The sequence below is a fragment of the Tyto alba genome, unplaced genomic scaffold (assembly GCF_018691265.1).
Source record: "Tyto alba isolate M040663 unplaced genomic scaffold, T.alba_DEE_v4.0 Super-Scaffold_42, whole genome shotgun sequence".
In the NCBI taxonomy this organism is placed as follows: domain Eukaryota; kingdom Metazoa; phylum Chordata; class Aves; order Strigiformes; family Tytonidae; genus Tyto; species Tyto alba.
The window spans coordinates 27,315,982-27,334,747 of NW_024881318.1; the positions used below are offsets into that span (position 1 = coordinate 27,315,982).

At 36.6% G+C, this 18,766-nt stretch overlaps 2 protein-coding genes across 5 annotated transcripts in view; one reads left to right on the plus strand and one right to left on the minus strand.

The window, feature by feature from the left end:
- Window positions 1–7,332, plus strand: part of SREK1 (splicing regulatory glutamic acid and lysine rich protein 1) — a 35,021-nt gene extending 27,689 nt beyond the window's left edge. For all 4 annotated transcript variants that reach the window (XM_033009180.2, XM_042804496.1, XM_042804494.1 and 1 more), the window contains 3 exons: window positions 582–677; window positions 1,162–1,291; window positions 2,444–7,332. In XM_033009180.2, the coding sequence (XP_032865071.1) occupies window positions 582–677; window positions 1,162–1,291; window positions 2,444–2,596 (379 nt within the window). In that variant the 3' untranslated portion in view covers window positions 2,597–7,332. The remainder of the gene's footprint in view (window positions 1–581; window positions 678–1,161; window positions 1,292–2,443) is intronic.
- Window positions 7,333–15,238: 7,906 nt separating this feature from the next.
- Window positions 15,239–18,766, minus strand: part of LOC116965507 (interleukin-31 receptor subunit alpha-like) — a 30,008-nt gene continuing 26,480 nt past the window's right edge. Inside the window, exon 15 of the mRNA XM_033009024.2 lies at window positions 15,239–17,148. Coding sequence (XP_032864915.1) covers window positions 16,684–17,148 — 465 coding nt within the window. The 3' untranslated portion in view covers window positions 15,239–16,683. The remainder of the gene's footprint in view (window positions 17,149–18,766) is intronic.

Below are 18,766 nucleotides of genomic sequence, written 5' to 3' on the forward strand. Positions count from 1 at the left end.
TTGCTGTGCAAGGACTGCTAGGAAAATTAGCTTACTTATTATAATTTGGACAAGAGCTTGAGCTTCACTTTGCACTGTTGCTTCTAAAGCAATAGGGATGCTAGTTGATGGATTTAGGAATTGAACTTCAGTCGGGCTGAACTGAAATGACAGTGAACTTCAGGTTCTAATGTTACATTTTGAAATTTGTATTGCTCAAGTTATGCTTTTTGTTTTAATGTGGCTCTTCATTCAATGGGATTATTTTCCTGACTGAATAGACTTGCTTAATACAGGATTAGTGAACTCAGTGTGTTTCCACTGTTACCGGGTATAAGTACAAGCATGTTAAGATAAACAGAAACTAAAATCTGAAATGGCACAACTTTTTCTTTCCCCACCTCCAACCTTCCCTTTCCCACCAAACTGAAACGTAGGAGAATTTTGTTTTGCTTTGTCCCGTTCATATATTGTTGGTGATATATAATGTTAAATTCAGGGATATTTACTTAGTATTTGTGTCAGATCATTTTAAGAGCTTTCTGTTTTTATCTGGTTCCTGAGTTTATTCTTTAATGATCTTGAATTTCTTGGTCCTGTAGAGAAAGGCGTAAAAGGAAGAGTAGAAGTCCCTCCAAGTCTCCTAAAACATCCAAAACAACAAAAAGAAAGTCTTCACGATCTCCTTCTCCAAGAAGGTCAGTTTGATGTAAACATAAAAGTTAAGGAGCAGTAAAGGAGGAAGAATTCGTAGTATTTTCATTGCTTTACTGCCTTTGCAATGATCATCCCAGATGATTTCATTTGGTCAGTATGATTCAGTTTTAATTTAAAGCAAAACCAAACCAAACCAAAAACCTTCATGGATTTGAGCTTTGGTATGCTTTAAACTAGAGAGTTTCAAATCTATCAACAATGCAAATTTGCTTCAAATCAATAAAAGCTCTTAACTGGATACAGCTTAATTCAGCTACTTTTTTGCAAATACCATTTGTACTGAACACGTGCATTGTTTAGCTCTCTTCAGACAAAAAAATCCCCTTGTCTTTATGAAGGGGGTTTTGTTACATTTTGGAATTTTTTTTGAAAACCCACAGATGAGAGTTTAGTTTGCAGTTAAGTCATTTGAAGATTATTACTGTTGGATCAAATTCTGATTTGACTAAAAATTTTATTAAACAGAAACAAGAAAGAAAAAAAAAGAGAAAGAGAAGCAAATAATGAAAGAAGAGAACGCTCCACCTCCAAGAAAAAAAGTAGTAAAGAAAAAGAAGGAAAGGAGAAATCTGACAAAAGCACCACTACTTTGAAGGTAAGCTACATGACCAAGTGATAAGCAGAGTTAAGTGGTGCCAGTGGAGTCATTCTTGAAATTCCCTCCCTTCTTTTTCTTTCATTTCCTCCTCCCTTCTTTTTTGTTTGTGTTCCATACCAAATTATTACCATTTGGGTTTAGCTTTTGCCAGATAGAGACCTACAGTTGGTGTTAGTGGGCCAGTTGGATAAGACTCCATATTTGAACTTTACTGGACCTATAGGAGCTTATGTGAATAGGTTATGGAAACACTTTGTTTCTCTTTGCTGTTCTGTGCCATATGTTAGAACTTGTCTGGCTGCCGATCTGTAGGAGCAGGCAGGAAGCAGACTGTGTAACTAAGGAGCAGCATTCAGGGACAGCTTGGCTGTCAAGTTGAAAAGATTACTTTTTTAATAAACCTTCAGTTCAGCTTCTCCCTGGTTGCTTTGGTGTTGGTCTGTGTATTGGACTATGCAGGCATAAAGTTGAAGAGTAGGGGAAGAGTGTTACGGGATTTTCCACTGGAAAATAGAAGGTGGTATGATTAAGAAAATAAACATCTTCAAATTGTTCAGTATTGGAATTTGAAAAGCAGCATGTCTTTAGAGAGTAGTTTATTGAACTCAGAATTATTCAACTGTTATAAAACAGCTGGTTAGGTGACTGTCTACAAGCTTAAGTAATTATCTTACCAAAGAACTCTCTTAAACTGCATCAGATACTTAACAAAAAATATGAAAGAAAAAATGTAATCCTATTTTATTTAGAAAATATTCTGAAATCTTAATTTCTGAAGCTGTTTCTCATAGGTTCCATGATGGTGCTTGTTCTGTTTTTTCTGCATATTGATGATAAAGACAGATCACTTTATGGCAATGATTTCTTGGATGACAGGTTGTTATGAGTGCTTAATTTCAGCCAATAGAAAAGAAAGCTTTTTCTAAAAAAAAAAAAAAAAACAAACCCAAACAAAAAACAAACAAACAAACAAAAAAAACCACACAAAAACCAAACCCAAGAAGGAAGTGACACCTCTGTTCTAAAAAATGCCGAGACAAGGTAGACATGTAAAAATTGAGACAATAAAAATACTAAGAGTTGGTTGGAAGTCATATCCTATAACACTAAGAATATGATTTTTTTGTAAAGTAATTTTATCTTTGGTAGGAGAAAGATCACGCTAAAGAGGATCAGAATTCAGAAACTGACAAGGAGGTAGACAACAGAGATACACAAAGGACAGATGAAGTCAAACTACAACAGAATGGGAACTGTCAACCAAATGAAGAAAACCTCTCAATTAAAATGGAAGAGGATTAGAGCAAAGAATGGACTAGTGCAACTAAGGAATGAAATCCAAAGTTTTTTATTTCCCAGGCTGAGGAAGAAAATGTCAAAGCAATCAACCTGAACGTGTTGATAGTACTAGTAGCTCTTCCAATTCTTGTTATAGCTTTGTTGTCTTCTTGCTGTAAAGCAAGAGAGCACGGACTAGTAGTTACACCATGAAAAGGCAGATGCCATCAGAACTATTCATATCTGAAAATGCATACATTTCCATGATGGCTGTACTTATTTGTAAAATTATTTAGGTTATGTTTTGCCATAAGCTGTTACAAAAAAGTAGAAACTGAAAAATGTAAACCTGTACTATCCAAAAAAAGCTGAAGATATGCATTGAAGGTTGTTCTAAAAACTGCTTGTTGATGAATTTTGTATTAACTTGTGGGTTAGAAAATCCACAAAAACTTCAGTGTATACTGTTCAATGTGCTTGGAACTGGTGCATAAATATACACACTTTCTTTGTTGTAAATGACAACTGTAAGGAAGGGTTTTCTAAACACAGTTTTGTGGTTCTTTTATTAAATACCCACTGGCTAGTATGTTTTTCATTTGCTCGAGGCTTGAGATTCTTGGGCTTTGTTATTTAAAAGAATTTCTTACTAATATCCCTAAAATTAGTATTTCTTTTAAAGTATTTGAACAATGCATGCTATTTTTCTGTTCCTAAAAGGAACATTGCCATGTTATAGATAATAGGTTAGCTTACTGGGTTATTTTGGGGTTGTTTTGTTTTGTTGTTTTCTTTTGTCCTTCTAGAAGTGAGCACATCTGTATGATATTATCAGAACTTACAGCTTTGTTTTGAGCCGTAATGCAGTGTGTCTGTTCAGCTGCAAATAGTACAGGTGCCATTATGAAAATAATTTTTTCTTATTTGTTTAAAAAAATATGGGAGCACAAGCAGAAGCTTTAGTGCCTTCTTAAAATGTGGTATTTTATAGAAATGTATATGTGCTATTACTCATCTTCAGCTAAATCGTAAATGAACTCTATTGCTATTTTGCCACCACCATACTGTAGACAAGAATGCAAGTGATTCATCAGAACGGTTGTTTGATTCACTTGTTAAAATACTAAAGCTCCATTTTCACTTTTTTATTTTTAGAAGAGACTTAGAGTTGAAAACAAAAATGCAGTTTGGGGACCACCACTGTACAAAAGTAGCTGAATACAAAGCATTTTCTGATCACCTGCATCAAAGACAGCCCTTTAGACATTTAATCTACATTTGGATGGCCTTAATTGTTACCTCTCCATCATCTTATGTGGTACCTGTTGGGTGATATAAAAGGAGATGTATGCAAAGAAGAGGGGATAAGTAATTTGGGGAAAAAATTCTAATTTACACAGGAGTTATACGGTAGAGATTCTTTTTTCGTTCTTGGGGGAGAAAGCATGTCAGAAGAGAATGACAAGGCAAATATTTTTGTCAAGGTAAAATATGGCTTGTGTTCTCTGAACTAAATCAGTCAGTTACATGAGATTTCCTAAGAGTCATACCTTTAAAACTTATGTATACCTAAAATCGAGTAGATTATTTTTAATATAACTTAATACAATCAAATGACTTAATTGCCTTACCTCATGGGAAGAGTTACTTCTTTCAGTTAAAAAAAACCCAAACTTAATATCATATTAGCTATTTGCTTTCAATTTGTTTTCCTTTGCATAGTTAATTATTCCGGGGTGGGGAAGGCATATTACAGGGAGTGAAAAATTTGCCCAATTCCTAAGGTAATTAAACCCAGTTTGATTGTGAAGCTGCTTAATCACTCTTCATTTTGGATAGGTTTTGATGTTCTTGCCACTGTGTACATTTAAGACTATAGAAGATGCTTTACCATGTAAAGTATAGACAGTCATTTTTGTGATGTTTAAGCCACATGCTGTTGGCTGATAAACAGCTTATTCTGATAAAAGAATGACAAATCTGTATGCTTACAGGAAGACTGTGAAGGATAGTGTCTTGAAACAACAGCTGTCTTATTTATGATGTGCAAGTAGCATAGAGCAAAGAGATTGTTTGTATACTTGTTATCTTTGGTACCATTTCACTAATAAAATAAGTATTTCAGAGGGAAGTTTCTGCTGGTACATACTTATTAAAGGAATATTTTTAGTTCATCTGGTCTTACACATGTAGCTTCTTTGATTTGAAGTGTGGATGCAAGTGAAAATATACATGTATTATTTATAATATCTTTGAAAAGCTAAGTTACTCCTTTGGGAGGAATTCGAATTCTTGCAATTTATCGTGTTTCAGCTGATACGAGTTTTATTTCTTGAGTTTTGTTACCCTGAAATAGCATAGTTCTATTATGTATCAGTTAAAGAATATGTAAAGGGTTGGGTACAGTTAGCTAAAAACCATGCCTTTGGAAGTTACTAGCTAACTTATCATGTGTAAGTCCCTATGCAGCCCATTGTTACATTGTATGTGAATCAGTGGTTCCCTGATAAAAAGTTGGGATCTTGTAAGGCAAAAAAACCCCAAAACAACCAACCATCAGACACACATTTCCTCCCCACCTCAAGTCATATTTTCTTAATAATGCTGTATTTTCTGGTTTTGCTTTGTAAATACTGTGCAAATCTGTGAGGTGGTTAAGTTCTGTCTGTTCATATGAGGTGTTTCACAGTTCCCCTCTTCCTAAAGAGCCACACTACTAGAGAACTATCATTCTGTAAAATGCCTATCTCTGCAGAGAGCAGGTCATTTTTAAACTGGTAGTGTAGCACAGTAATGAAGTTCTTGCTTGCTCCAACAAGACTGTGTGCATCATCCATTAAATAGGTCCATTTACCACTGGAAGTCCACTGCCTTCATCATCAACAAGTTTGCATGCTGAGCTACCATGTCAAATTGCTGGGTTTTGCACTTTATAAATGAGATTAAATTGAGTGGAGGTTTTGAGAGCAGTGTAGTTCATGGTAGCTGTATTGTTCTAAATGTAGCTTCATTTGGGTCAGCCTTTATTTCAAAATGTTGTGACTTGTAGTTGCTCAGAAAAGTGGTGACATGGTGCCATTTTGCTAAGACCATATAAAGCATATATGCGTAAGCTTCCATTAGTGACCACAGTTATTTCACAACAGTGTTTCTGGGTAACAGATAGGATTTTTCTTTGTCTTTTGAAAGAAGGTAACAGAAGACAGCTGCTGGTGGATGAAACAGGATTCTAAGCTCAAAATAGAAGTGGCTGTGACTTAGATAAATACATCAAAGTCAATAGGTTTACACGGGTGTGAGGGATGAAATTTTGTTTGTGAACACTGATAGTAGTAGGGTACGTAGAGAATACTGTTTTTCATATTTCAGAATTAGAACTAAGAGGAGAAAAAAGCACTTCAGTTAGAAACCAGGGACATCTGAAGAACTCCTGAGAAATCAGTGAGATGTGGGTTCTGTTCACTCATTAGTCACCTGCAAATTTTTTTGATGGCAATTTCTGATAATTGCATCTGAGCTAGCTTTACGTTAGCTGCCTTAACAGCAGCAACCTATGCACAGCTTGGATTCTGAAATGAGCTGTGGTCACTTGAGTGTGTTTGCTGCAAAGAAGGTCAATACTGTAGTCTGTAGCATGCATTGCATTGCTCTGCTAGTGTTCTGTGGCCCAGTTTTATCTAAGGCAATACCTTAAATTACTTTGAAACTCTGCGAATCTGTTTGTTACACGGTAGCTTCTCTGTGTTACTCTTAGCTTGTACTGGTATTTTGTAATAGTTATTAGATGTAGGAATTTCTGTGATTTTCTTTTGGTCTAAGAAAGAGATAATAAGTAAAGGCTTCTTTGTGTAATACAAATTATTGTATACTTCATACCTGTCCATATTACTGTGTTATTTTTTTCATTCACATGTATGACTGTTGCAAGCAGTAATACCATAGTGATGTGTATATCTTTTACCTTTAGGTCTGAAGCATTCTACATCCCTTTCTTTTTGTTAGTTTGTAATGAAACAAGTCTAGAGTTCATGTATTTTAATTTTGGTAACCATTCACTTAGAGGAAGAAAAAAACCCAGACAAAAATAATCTTCAATTTTGTAAATGTTAGTATGAAATTTGCATTATTATGGTTAAATAATCTTAAATATATGAATTCTGAACAGTGACTTGCAAACTGGGGCATATTATGGTTCAGCCTGCCACTTGGTGGTACTTTTATAGCACTTGATGATTGAGTTTGGTGTTACCATAATTTTAAAAGTAAGAATTGGACTTAGCAACACAAATGCTGAGATCTGTAAACAGCTAAAATAATGTAGATCAGTAGGTGCTTAGTTCAGAGAGATGGAGTTTTCTCACCAGAGACTGGTGTGTGGACAGTTGAAATTTGTAGATACCATTAGGTGTTATTACCTAACGAGAATCTAAAACTTAATTTTGTTTGCTAACATGTAAACAGAAAAAAAGTTTTGAGCCTGTACCTTAGGTTTATTTTTATATGTTGAAAAATGTAATTAAAATAATATTGAAAACGAAAAGCACTGTACAAAAGGGGATTTTTTTTTTTTTTTGTGTAAGAGAAATACACTCAGTTGTGTTTAAACTTTTAAAAAATGTCTTTGCAGGCAGTGTTTATTTCAAATTCAGGAATGCTTCAATTGTAGGTAAGTCCTGTTGCAGAATCTGAGCATGTTTGTATGGGGATTTCTTCTGTATTCTCTTCAATTTAAAACAGCTTAATAAACTTGTATGACAATATGTGGAGGCAACTGTTTTCCCCTTAGTTTGAGGAGACACGGCTCTAACACTTCAATTCTGTATTGTGTTAACTAAATGCTACAGTTGAGAAGCTATCTATGAATTCACTTTTCACAGTGTTTTCTGAAACTATGAACTCTTACTATCCTTGAGGGCAAAAATTATTTTAAAAAATTGTCATGACATTTATGATTGTTGAGCTTAACAGGAAAACATGGACAACAAAAATGAGGGTTTTTTTCTTCTGGAAAGTTTCAGACTACACTTTTAAATTCATCACATTTTTTATGTTAATCTCATGCCGAATTTGACATAAGACTAGAGTGTTTTAATGTACAGAGTATGTTCCGTACTAATCTTGTCAATGAAATTATTCTTCTCCCATTTAAAAGGCTACATGTGTCTTTTTTGACCTGAAAGACCTATCAGTAATGGTAAAAGAATAATTTCATCTTCCTTTCACTCAGTCCTTGATGTCATTAATGAGGTTGCCTAGCTTTCTTAGAAGTTGTTGCTCTACTCAGTAAAACTTTCCTTAGTGCAAAGATTTAGAACTACTGCTGCACTGATGAGTAAATCATGGGCCACTTCAAAATTGCTACCTCATAAATACATAATTTTCATAATAATCTACTCAAGGGAATGAGTGATCTGCTCTGGCAACATCAAGAAAGTAACCTGATGTGCACAGTTCATGTAATTTTTCAGTAGATGCTTTCTGGTGGTTTTCCCACTGTTACAGGAGCTGTGACTAATGTGCTAAACACAGCACCTTTCACAGTCTGGGTTCAGATATACCTGGGGAACTTAAGCACTACAGCAGTGAAAATATTATTTCCCTTCTCTGGGTTTGATATTTCTGGTAATAAAGTAGGTCATCTAAGTTTAATAAACATACAACCTGTTCCATGTTGGTAAAGTATATTTTTGCATTAATGAAGCAACTATGAAATGGTACAAGTAAATAAATGTCAAGTGCTATTATGTTGTTGTTATTTTTGCAAATAAATAATGTCCCAAAGTTTTAATGGTGTCATAAACTCACTTCCACTAAATTTGGATGAGATAACAGCAAATGGCTGTGAAGCAATTCTGTCTTTCTCCCTCTTTTTTTTCCTTTAGGCTACATGTGCCCTAGAGTGCCAAGTGCTTCATAGCTAAGTTTTGGACTGATACTGACAGGAATATTAGAGGAAAGGTGGTGAGGGGTTAAATAACTGAATGTATCATCACTGTTAGTTACAGAAGAGGATTCCCAATACCTGAGCTGAGCAGGGGATTTTCTCTAGAGAAAACTACCTTAGTTCCACAAGGGAGAGCTTGTAATTTTCAAACAGAAAGTTAATAAATGTGGTTATAGAGAAATGTATGTCAAAATTCCTTTCTTTTCTTTTTTAAAGTAGTGTCGGGAGTTTGTGCAGAGATTCTGACATTAACAGTACATGTCAGTTCATTGTCATGGATAATTTAATATTAAAATTCACTGTTTTCAGTGCTTCTCTGTTGCTTTTTATAATGTATAAGAATCTAAATAAACAGCAGTGATTAAGGAGCAGAAGTAGGAGATTGCTTCTCAACACTTTAACATGCTCAGTAGGGATCTTGTGATTTTTTTAGAGCAATCATGCCTGTAATAAGACTTGTGACTGGTTTAACTCTTACTGATCAGATGATTTAGTCAACACATCTGTGGTATAGATAACTGCATTTCACCATGCTGCTTCTCTGAATGTAAAAGGGAAAAACAGATCTGAGAAACACACTGAGATGTTAGCAATGGTTCAAAATCATAGATTACATATTTATATTATATACTACTTAATTTCCTTAAGAACTCACTAAAAATAAATTCTTTTTAGAGGTGATTGACAGTCTTTTCAATTTTTTTTTTTTGTGTACATGGCTTGTTTTGCCTGCTTGTTTTAAGAAAACAGGCAGACATGAGTGTCGGTACTAGTCTTTTGTTAAGTGTGCTGCTTCAGTATCAGACCTGGCAAAGACTGTGCTTCTGTTTTTCTCTCAACAACTCTTACATTTCTCTTTATAAATAGAAAGAAAACCTTTAATTTTTACTGAAGTAATATTTTAAAGGGTTGATTCAGATTACTGGATTTAGAAGTTCAAAGCAAATGTGTTGGTCCACATGAAATGTGAACATTAAACAAATTATAATCATCTACTTTCACTGGATTTGAATCTCACTGTGGTGAGGTAACATTCCATAATTGCTCCTCTGCTTTGTTCAATTTTAAGGGGATACTATTCTTATTTTCCTAAGTCATGTTTAGTAAGTCTTCTGAGCTGTTAAATACTTGTCTTTCTACTAGCTTGCTGGTTTCCTCACAAGCATGCAAACTCACTCTTACGCGTTGCAGCCATCCTGCCTGGTATTGTCAAAACTAGGTATCTAGTAAGGACTAGACTTGCCTGAACCATGTTGTAAATCATACTAACCCATGTTACAGATTAGTCTTAAGCAAAATGATCAGTATTTCTGAATGGACCATAATACAGAATAACCGGAAAGATGTTATGAGATGGTATCTATTAACCAGGAACAAACATGCAGTCCTTCTTGGTTGGTTTGGTGTGCCCAGTTAAATCCTACTGTAGCTGGAGGTTTTTGGGTAGATGTGCTGTTAAAGAGTTTATTGGGATGCAGAGAAAAGGGGCAGCTTCTACGAACGGTGTTGATTGCATATTTGTCTTCTTAATTGTAAGGTGTTCCTTGTTCCATCCAAGTTTTATTTGTATCAGCAAGGACATCCTTTGATCTGTTCAAGATAGAGCTGTGGTATGTCTGTTCTGTTGCTTAATCTCCAAAGAAGGTGGAAAGGTGACAGCTGTATGTTTATGGTATGAGCCTGACAGTGCCATTTCTTAGATATTGTGGGACACACAATAAGTCACTGAAATACTCTGTTCTTCATTCTTCTGATTTTATAATAGGACTTCCAATACTTTGTTCAACCAAAGTGTGGCAGTGCTGAATTCATTGGTTTAAAGTATACTTCAGAATCTTTTGATGGAAGAAAGTGTTAGACTTGGGTCATTGCATTGCACTGAATGCATTGGAAATGGGCATTCACTGTGCTTTTATGGCTAGATGAAAGATGGTAGCCAAATATTACATAATTAATTCTGATAAATCAGATTCCCTTTGATCATTTTTACCTGGGGTAATTTATAGTGGTAAGGACAGTAGTAATTCAGTAAGTGACAATAAAGCATAAAATTCCTACTTCTTTTATTTAAGAACTTTCTTTTCTTATGTCAGATGTGTAACTATTCCAGTAGTAGCTCATAACTGCAGTTGGAAAGAGTAGTATATCCCTTTTGAAGTGTTCATGTTTCATGGCTTCTGTGTCGTCCTCTACCTATAAGAAATTTTTGCTTTTATGCTCTTCATAGAGAGGGATGAATAGAGATCTATAAGGAGCATAAAGGCAAAAATTATTACTTTAGAGGCTATATCAGCCTTCCAGATCACAGTTCTCAAGTGCTTTATAAAAGCAGTCAAGCATCATTCCTGTCCCATTTCCCCCAAGTTTAGAAGAGCATAAAGGGTGAGCAACTGTATAAGCCTGCTCATTCCACTGTTGATTAATTTTCTGACATACAGGCATACACAGGAGATGTAAAATGCCTAACATTAGTAATCAAACGTCTCTGGCTGTGATAATATGATTATTTATACCATGTAAACTGTTGCTGCTCCTTGGTGCTTGGCTAATTGAAAGCTGACAACATTCAGGTGGAGGAGGGGTTTGGGGGTGGGGGTGTGAAAGCTGTATAACTCAGTCTCGCTGTTCCTTTTTGGTATTGTGAAGGTGTGAGCTGGTGTACTATAACTATGAATTGAGGTGAGATGAAGTGGAAGACCAGATGTGTAGATCATGAAGGATTAATAGCTGCACAGGTTAAAGAGGACTGCATGTGTGGGTTGGTTGCAGTGTGAGATAGAGGAATGAACGTAGTTTGCAATGAGGCCCTGGTGTTAGATGAGTACTTAGACAGGATGCTGATTTTGGGCTTATACAGAAACTTGGCTTTACCACTGTGATTTGATAACCTTTAACACCAACTTTCCAGAAAGCTCATGGTGTTCTTGCTTTTTGATCACAGTGCGACTGCTGACAGTACTTACTACATGAAGGAAACATGCAAAGGAAAATTGAGTTATAGTCGAGCTAGAATGATTTACAAGGAGACTGAAGATGCAAAAGGGTAAAGGAGAACCTGCCATTGAGTCACAAGGTTCAGAGTGGACCCCCTTGCTTTCTAAACTTCTCAAGGAGGAGTCTAGGTGCAGCTGGATCCAGACTTAGTCCCAGACTTGGTCAGTGTTTTATATCCAATGGTGTAAGACACATAGATTTCATTAGCATTAATTCCACGTGCGGTCAGTCACTTACCAAGGATGTGGTGCAAATAAAGGGTCTCTCCACCTTGGTAAGGAAGAATGTCTTAGTCTCAGGTAAGGAATCTCAAACCTTGAGAGACAGCACTGCTAGGAGGGAGAGTCACCTGGCAGGCAGTCCAGTTGCTGTCCAGGGAGAACTTGAATTGGGCTCTTCCAGTGATTTGTCGTTGGCAAAAGGTCTCTCTGCCTTGAGAGGCATCCCAGCTCAAGGGGAGATCACCACCATGCAGCCACACTGCCTAGCAGGGAGAGCTCACTTAGGCTGTCATGGGATAAAGTGGTTGGCTTGTAATCGCATACAATGGAAAAGGTATGAATGAGACACCTTATATCCACAACTTCCTGTGTTCCTTGATAAATGAGTCTTGGAAAAGTCACCTGCTATTCATGCATTCGGGTAAAGTAACATGTCTACTACTCTCCAGGCTGCCTGGACTCCAGTGTCTCCAGTAAGGACCTGAACCCATATCATCACAAGTTTCCTGTCATTGCTGGCTGTTGCTGTGTCTATCACTGCTCAGGATTTTCCTTTGTCCTGGCTCTGTCTACCACTACAACAAATCCAGATTACTTCCTTGGTTAGTTTGTTTCTGTACAGCTTCTGCTCTGGTCCAGGGAGGGCTTTCTGCAAGGAAGGTGGAGAACAAGTCTTACGAGGAGCAGCTGGGGGAAATGGGGTTGTTTAGCCTGGAGAAAAGGAGACTCAGGAGAGACCTTGTTGCGCTCTACAACTGTCTGAAAGGAGGTTGTAGCGAGGTGGGTGTCAGTCTCCTCCCAAGTAACAAATGATAGGACAAGAGGATACAGCTTCTAGTTGTGCCAGGAGAGATTTAAATTGGGTATGGGGAAAAATTTCTTCACTGAAAAGAGTTATCAGGTGTTGGAACAGGCTTCCCAGGGAAGTGGTTGATTCGCCATCCTTGGAGGTGCTTAAAAGATGTGTAGATACAGTGTTTAGGGCCATGGTTTAGTGGTGGACTTGGCAGCGTTAAGTTTGTGGTAAGACTCCATGATCTTAAAGGGTCTTTTCCAAACTAAATGATTCTGTGATTCTGTTCTATGATTATATGAAGCACTGAAGAGGTCTCTCAGGATGGGCGATGTGAATGACCATCTCTAGCACAACAAGTTGTTTTCAGTTTTATTAATCAAACCGGTGCTTCTGCTGTAGAAATAAAATAGATATGGGCATAAGATTATTCCCCCCCATTGACATGAAGTGATTTGTCGTAGCAGAGTCTTCTGTAAACAGTGCTCATAAGTGACTGATGTAAGCTGTCCTGAGTTTTATTACCCAGGTTCGTACAGATCTTATCAATGCAGCACCATGACACAGTTAACATCATTCAGGCAGTAGACACACAGTGCCATTAAGAGAGAGGGAAAAAGGCAAACCAAGAGCCTGTGACACAGAGTCCAGAGCTCTGAAACAAGTATCTTCTGTAAGTAGAGGACTTTAATGAAGGCCTTCATTATTTTACAGTTTTTGTAGCTGGGGGTTGACTCAGATTGACAGGATACCCCTGTGCTCTCTGCTTTCAGGAGGACTGCTCAATTGCAGATGCCATTGTGCCATAAAGGTGGCTTTTAAGGTTGCCAAAAAATCCCAAAGACTTAGGTTTTTAGGGCATCTGTAGATATTCTGTAGTTATTCTTTTTGGTAGTTAATACAGAGTGAAAAAAACCTCTGGAATACTGTGGTTGCTGCAATCTCCTGTTCAAGACTGAGTAGTTGTGTATCTTGTCTCTGAAACACTGATGATTTTTAGTGCTGTCTGGCTACTGCAATGTAAGTCTGACTTTAAGTGTAAAAAAAAAAAGTGTAAAAAAAAAATCTATATCCATACTACATCAAGTATTCAAGAAAAAACATCTACTCTGGATACCAGAAAAAAATAGGTATGTACTAATTTGGCTTTGTGCACTTGTGCATGTTTTTAGAGGCTATGTTAGAGAATGAATATTGCATTCCTTACTCTGTAAATATAAAATGCTAAAACACTGTAACCCTGCAGTATAATACCCCATAGTACCCTATGATATAAATCACTATGCTTATGTGCCTCCATGCCTACAGTTAAGTGTCTAAACTTTTACAATGTCTAAATTCTCACTAATGCTAACAGTGGTCATCTAGAGCTATGTGGGCCGGGAAAAGAAAAATTTAAAGATTATTTTTAAATCCCTTGGGTATTACGGTCCTAAGCCTTCATATTTTCAATTTTACTCTTAACATATCAAAACTAAGAATACTGAAGCTAAGAACACTGCTGAAACACTTAAACAATACTTAAGCACATGAAATATCTTACACATTTATTAGGAGAGGTAGGCTTCTGCAGTCATTATACATCTGTATATGCACACAATTTTTAAAGCTGCCTGAAGAGGTCAGGCAGTAGTAGATGGTCATTGTAGGTCTCTTGCAATTGAACTAAAAATTCCCATAAAAGAATCGAAGAAAAAGAAAACTACAAAAAACTAGCTGCCCCTAATCTAAAGACCTGAGCACTATGTGTCTCCTAGTCCAGTGTCCCTGAGTAGCTACATTATTCCACCAAAGCCTCCTTTTTGTCTGGATGAAACTGGTTAGCAAGTGAACTCTTCTATTTCTCTCCACATATAAGGTTCTTTCTTTGCTTTCAATGGATACATCATGATGGGATGAGCTCTTCATTTATATCTAATCTCCATACCAGAATTTTTCATGTATCTCTCTCGTTCTCCCAAATGTACAATTTACAGCCATTATACAAGTATTGCTCTAATGAGATCAATTAAGAATCACATATACTGTGAGTTTTATAACTGAAAGTGGAATACATATGTTCTTTCTATTTGAGGCAAGTAGGTTCACATGTACTTATAGGGAAATTCTCCTGACCTGATAAATGGATTTTCCTTTTCAAGATGTCAGGGAATGGCTAGTATCATGGAGGCAATCCTCCCTGAGTCAAAAGCCCAAACTGTCTTTTGAGTTTCATGTATGAAGGCTGCTTCATGTACCGAAACTGCTCACAAACCATTGGTTTGATTCTACTCATTTACTTTATACCTAACATAATAATAGGCACTGGTTTGGTAGGTGCAGAGTAAGAAAAAGTTAATTCAATGTTTATAGGGATGAATACGTTATTGAAGGTATCAAGTGCCCCAGGAAAATAAATTGCTCTGACCAGAAATAAAAAGAAATATTATAGGTAAGGAGCATGGATTTTTCTTATATTTGGTAATTGGACAAATTAGGCTGTGTTCACAGGACTACTTGATAATGTTTGTATATCCTTTGAGGACTTTATTGTCCATAATAGCTTTTCATTTCAGCCCCTCTACTAGACATTGCAAGTAGCAACAGCTCTGCCAATAGCAGGATCATTTCTGTTCTCTCAAATTCAAATCAGGCAAAGTCACATGATTGAAATTAAAAAGAAAGATATTTAAAAGACTGCTCAAACCATTGAGGTGGTCTGGGGAGTGCTCCTCTTACCCCTTCTTCTAATGAGCAGAAGTAACAAGGGTGAGTGGTAATGAGTACATTGCTTTGTGGAAAATCAATGCATTTTAAATGCCAAGAACAATGCAAAACCCACAGTGAAATACAGTTTGGTTCCTGCCAGTCCTAACAGACCTAGAGAGATATAAATAAAGAGAGAGTGAATATAAATAAGGATATTGAATAAAACAGGTTTTGTTATTGGGCTTCACTAAATCAGTCAATGAAATTTCTTTGAGCTTTTTTGTAAGCATGTCTCTTCTGTAACTCATACTGCCTAATATGTGTGGAAATACTTGTGTGGATGTGAATTGTCCTTCACTTTTAATGAGAGAGTTTTAAACGATGTCCACCTAAGGAGCCTCCAGTGCTTACAGTACAGTTGATCAATTTCTTTCTCCTCAAAATAATTTTAGTAAAATGCTCCATAAACTAGAGACAACAATAAAATGGGTCTTCTACAATAACTGCAAACCATTAATGCGTACAGAATTCATGGGTGAAAAGCTGTTGTAGGTTGGAAAGCCAGTTCAGACTCCTTACACCATGGAGATACATGATGGGGTCACATAGAGAGTATTTTAAGGAAGACCCTTTTATACCCTATTTTCCACTGACTCCTCTATGCAAGCTCTGGAGGGATTACTAACTGGACTATTCAGCTCTTGAAGACTGTTCAACAGGTATCATCATTGCATGCAGTGTGAAATATTTGCAACTACATCTCATAACAGAACATGAATGGATTTCCACGTGCAGATAAATGTGGGAAGAAATAATTTAATGCAAGTAAAAACTCCAGTACTACTAATAATACTTATTATCATCTCCATTTACACTGCAATATTAATCTATGATGAATAAAGTTGTAAAGACCTAAGATGTAAAGCACTTAATAATGCTTTACATGGATGGATAAGCATCATTTTCTATTCCTAAATTCAAGGCTCTGCACTCTCTTGTTTGGCCAGCTTCGACCAGCTGGAGAGCTTCTTTGCAGTCATAGACTAAGTAGACACTTTTGCTGGAATTTTTACTGAAGAGCTTATCAGGTCTTAAACTCATCACATTGATTGGCGAACCCTCCTGATGACTGGAACAACATTGTGCGTAGAGCAGAAGCCTTGAAATGGCTTCCTGAGTGCCCTGGATCTAAGCACCTAGCAAGAGGTACTTTACTGGAAGGTTTTTCATACAGTTCTCTGGAAGTTTGGCCTGTGTGAAGACAGTAGGGCTTTCCACAGAATGACTGTGGTGAAAAAGCTAATCTTATTATATAATCAATCTATTTCACCAAGGAAGCTTACTGAAGGCAGAGACTATTATCACAGGCTCACTGTCCTCTATGGTCCCAATGGCTTCAAGCATCAGAGGTTGTAGAACTTGATCTTATGGTATGGGAAACTATAGAGATGTTTCAGTTCAAATTCACTTGTCATATCAAAGTTGGTCCAGATGGCAAAAATACTACCTGGCTTTGTTTGAGGTAGTCTTGTGGAGGAGCAAACAAAGCATGATGCTCAGTTTGTGCTGGCTTACTGCTTAGCTCCATTTCCAGATGAGGATGAGCAGCTCTTGCAGGCAGCTTCACTGTCAGGCTCATCAGGGCTTTCTGGCTGAACTCCATGCTGGTGTAGTCACTCAAGAGTGGTACTGTAATGGAAATGATTCCTTCTTCTTCACTTGTAACTGCTTCTTCAGGGATATCTTCATGCCTTAGGCTTATGTCTGTGGTTTTGCTAGGTTTTTCTGACTGGCAAGTGTCACACTTGTCTTCACCATCTGTAAAGAGTTCTAGCTTCAAAGTAGCCTTTGAATCATGCTCTATGACATAAAGACTGATGGTATCATTGTCTGACAGGGCCTGAAGCAATGACCTTGAAACAGGCTTCCAATTAGTCTGCAAGACAAAACAAAGAGAAAGAATAATTTTAGTATCGTACTTTTGCAAAATGAAATTGGCAATTTGTTGAAATAAATAACAAAAGAATAAAGCTAGGACACAAGCAGCTTGGACCTGCCTATAGAATTTGCTAACCAATTTTATCTCATCTTCATTGGTTTTAGAAACACGAATGAAAATATTTATTTTCCTAATTCAGAGGACCATCTTCTCCTCTCCCTTAGTATTTAAGCAAAATTTTTCTCACTTTTATGTGTGCTTGGGACAAAATGTAGTGATGATAAAATGTAGGCTTCGCAATGTGCTGTTCTGAGTCGCACAGCTTTCAAAAAGTTAACAAATGTGTTACTATAAAAAGACAGCAGCCTGAACTGAACAGCATTCATACAAGCTTTAGCTATCAGCTGCTGCAAGCAGTTTGTTATTCAACTTAATGCCTTGTTGTGACCTAACTATACCTTGGCTTACAAGCTTTTGCAAATTCTGGATGATTAAACAGAAAACAGTTTGTAACACCAAACATCCTTCTTTTCCACTTAGACTTTCTGCTGAGTTCTCCCACTTTTGCCATAATATTTTTTAAATTATGGCCAGGATGATATGTTCTCTGGTATAACTATTAGGATTACTTTTTCCCCCTTTTTTTTTTTTTTTTTTTTTTTTTTCCCCCTCCTCAGTTGCTCTAAATTTGTTTAAACTGTTATGGTTCTTTTGCAAGAAAAAAATAAGTGTGTATTGTTTTTTATTTTCTTTCTCCTTACAATTTCTGTTCTGACTTGGAAATGAGTATGCTATTCTTTGAAATCTCAGAAATCAGCACAAAATATCTCTATTTTTCTCATGTAGTGGGATGAGTTGACACCTCTGCATGGTCAGATTTTGCGCTGTTTTGAATAAAGACCTGTGTGATATGTACCTCCATTATCATATTTATTACGAACAGCAGCCTGAACTCTACACCTACCAAATCTAAAATAATCTCTACACGAGCTTCTGTCTGAAAGAGGCACTAATAGATGAAGAAGAAGTAGCATTTTTGAAGAACCTTGTCTAAACATGAAGAACAGGACACTGATGAGGTGACTGACAGGCCATGTTAGTCTCCATATTTCGTTTTCCTGGTCTCTGTGTGCTGACTGAATTCAGAGTGCCTCCAGTTCCTCCTGCTGCTCTGTACCATGGGATGTATCATTGCTTTAGATTGTGATAAAGAATACTCTGTTTGGATTTAAAGTACAAATTCTCTTGCCACCTATCTGGACTATATATGTGTTTCTGTCAAGAGCTGCTACATAGCTCAACTATCCTGATGGGCATCAGTCTTGAAACAACCTACAAATAGAATAAATATACAGAATATAGTAAGATTTAATCTTTGCCTCTGTTTTACAGCACTCATTTGGGAAATACCTTACTCCATATTTCATGAACTGTTTATAATATCAGATTACTCCTAGGCAATATATCTGGTAACTGATTTATTGTACTGTCTCCTCCCACAGAACTTTTTCTGCTTTCCTCAAAACCCTTATCTGATATCTGTTTTTTCTGTTTCTGACATGTTACCAACATTACAGTATTTCTTTACCAGACTTGACTAATACAGGCTTAATTT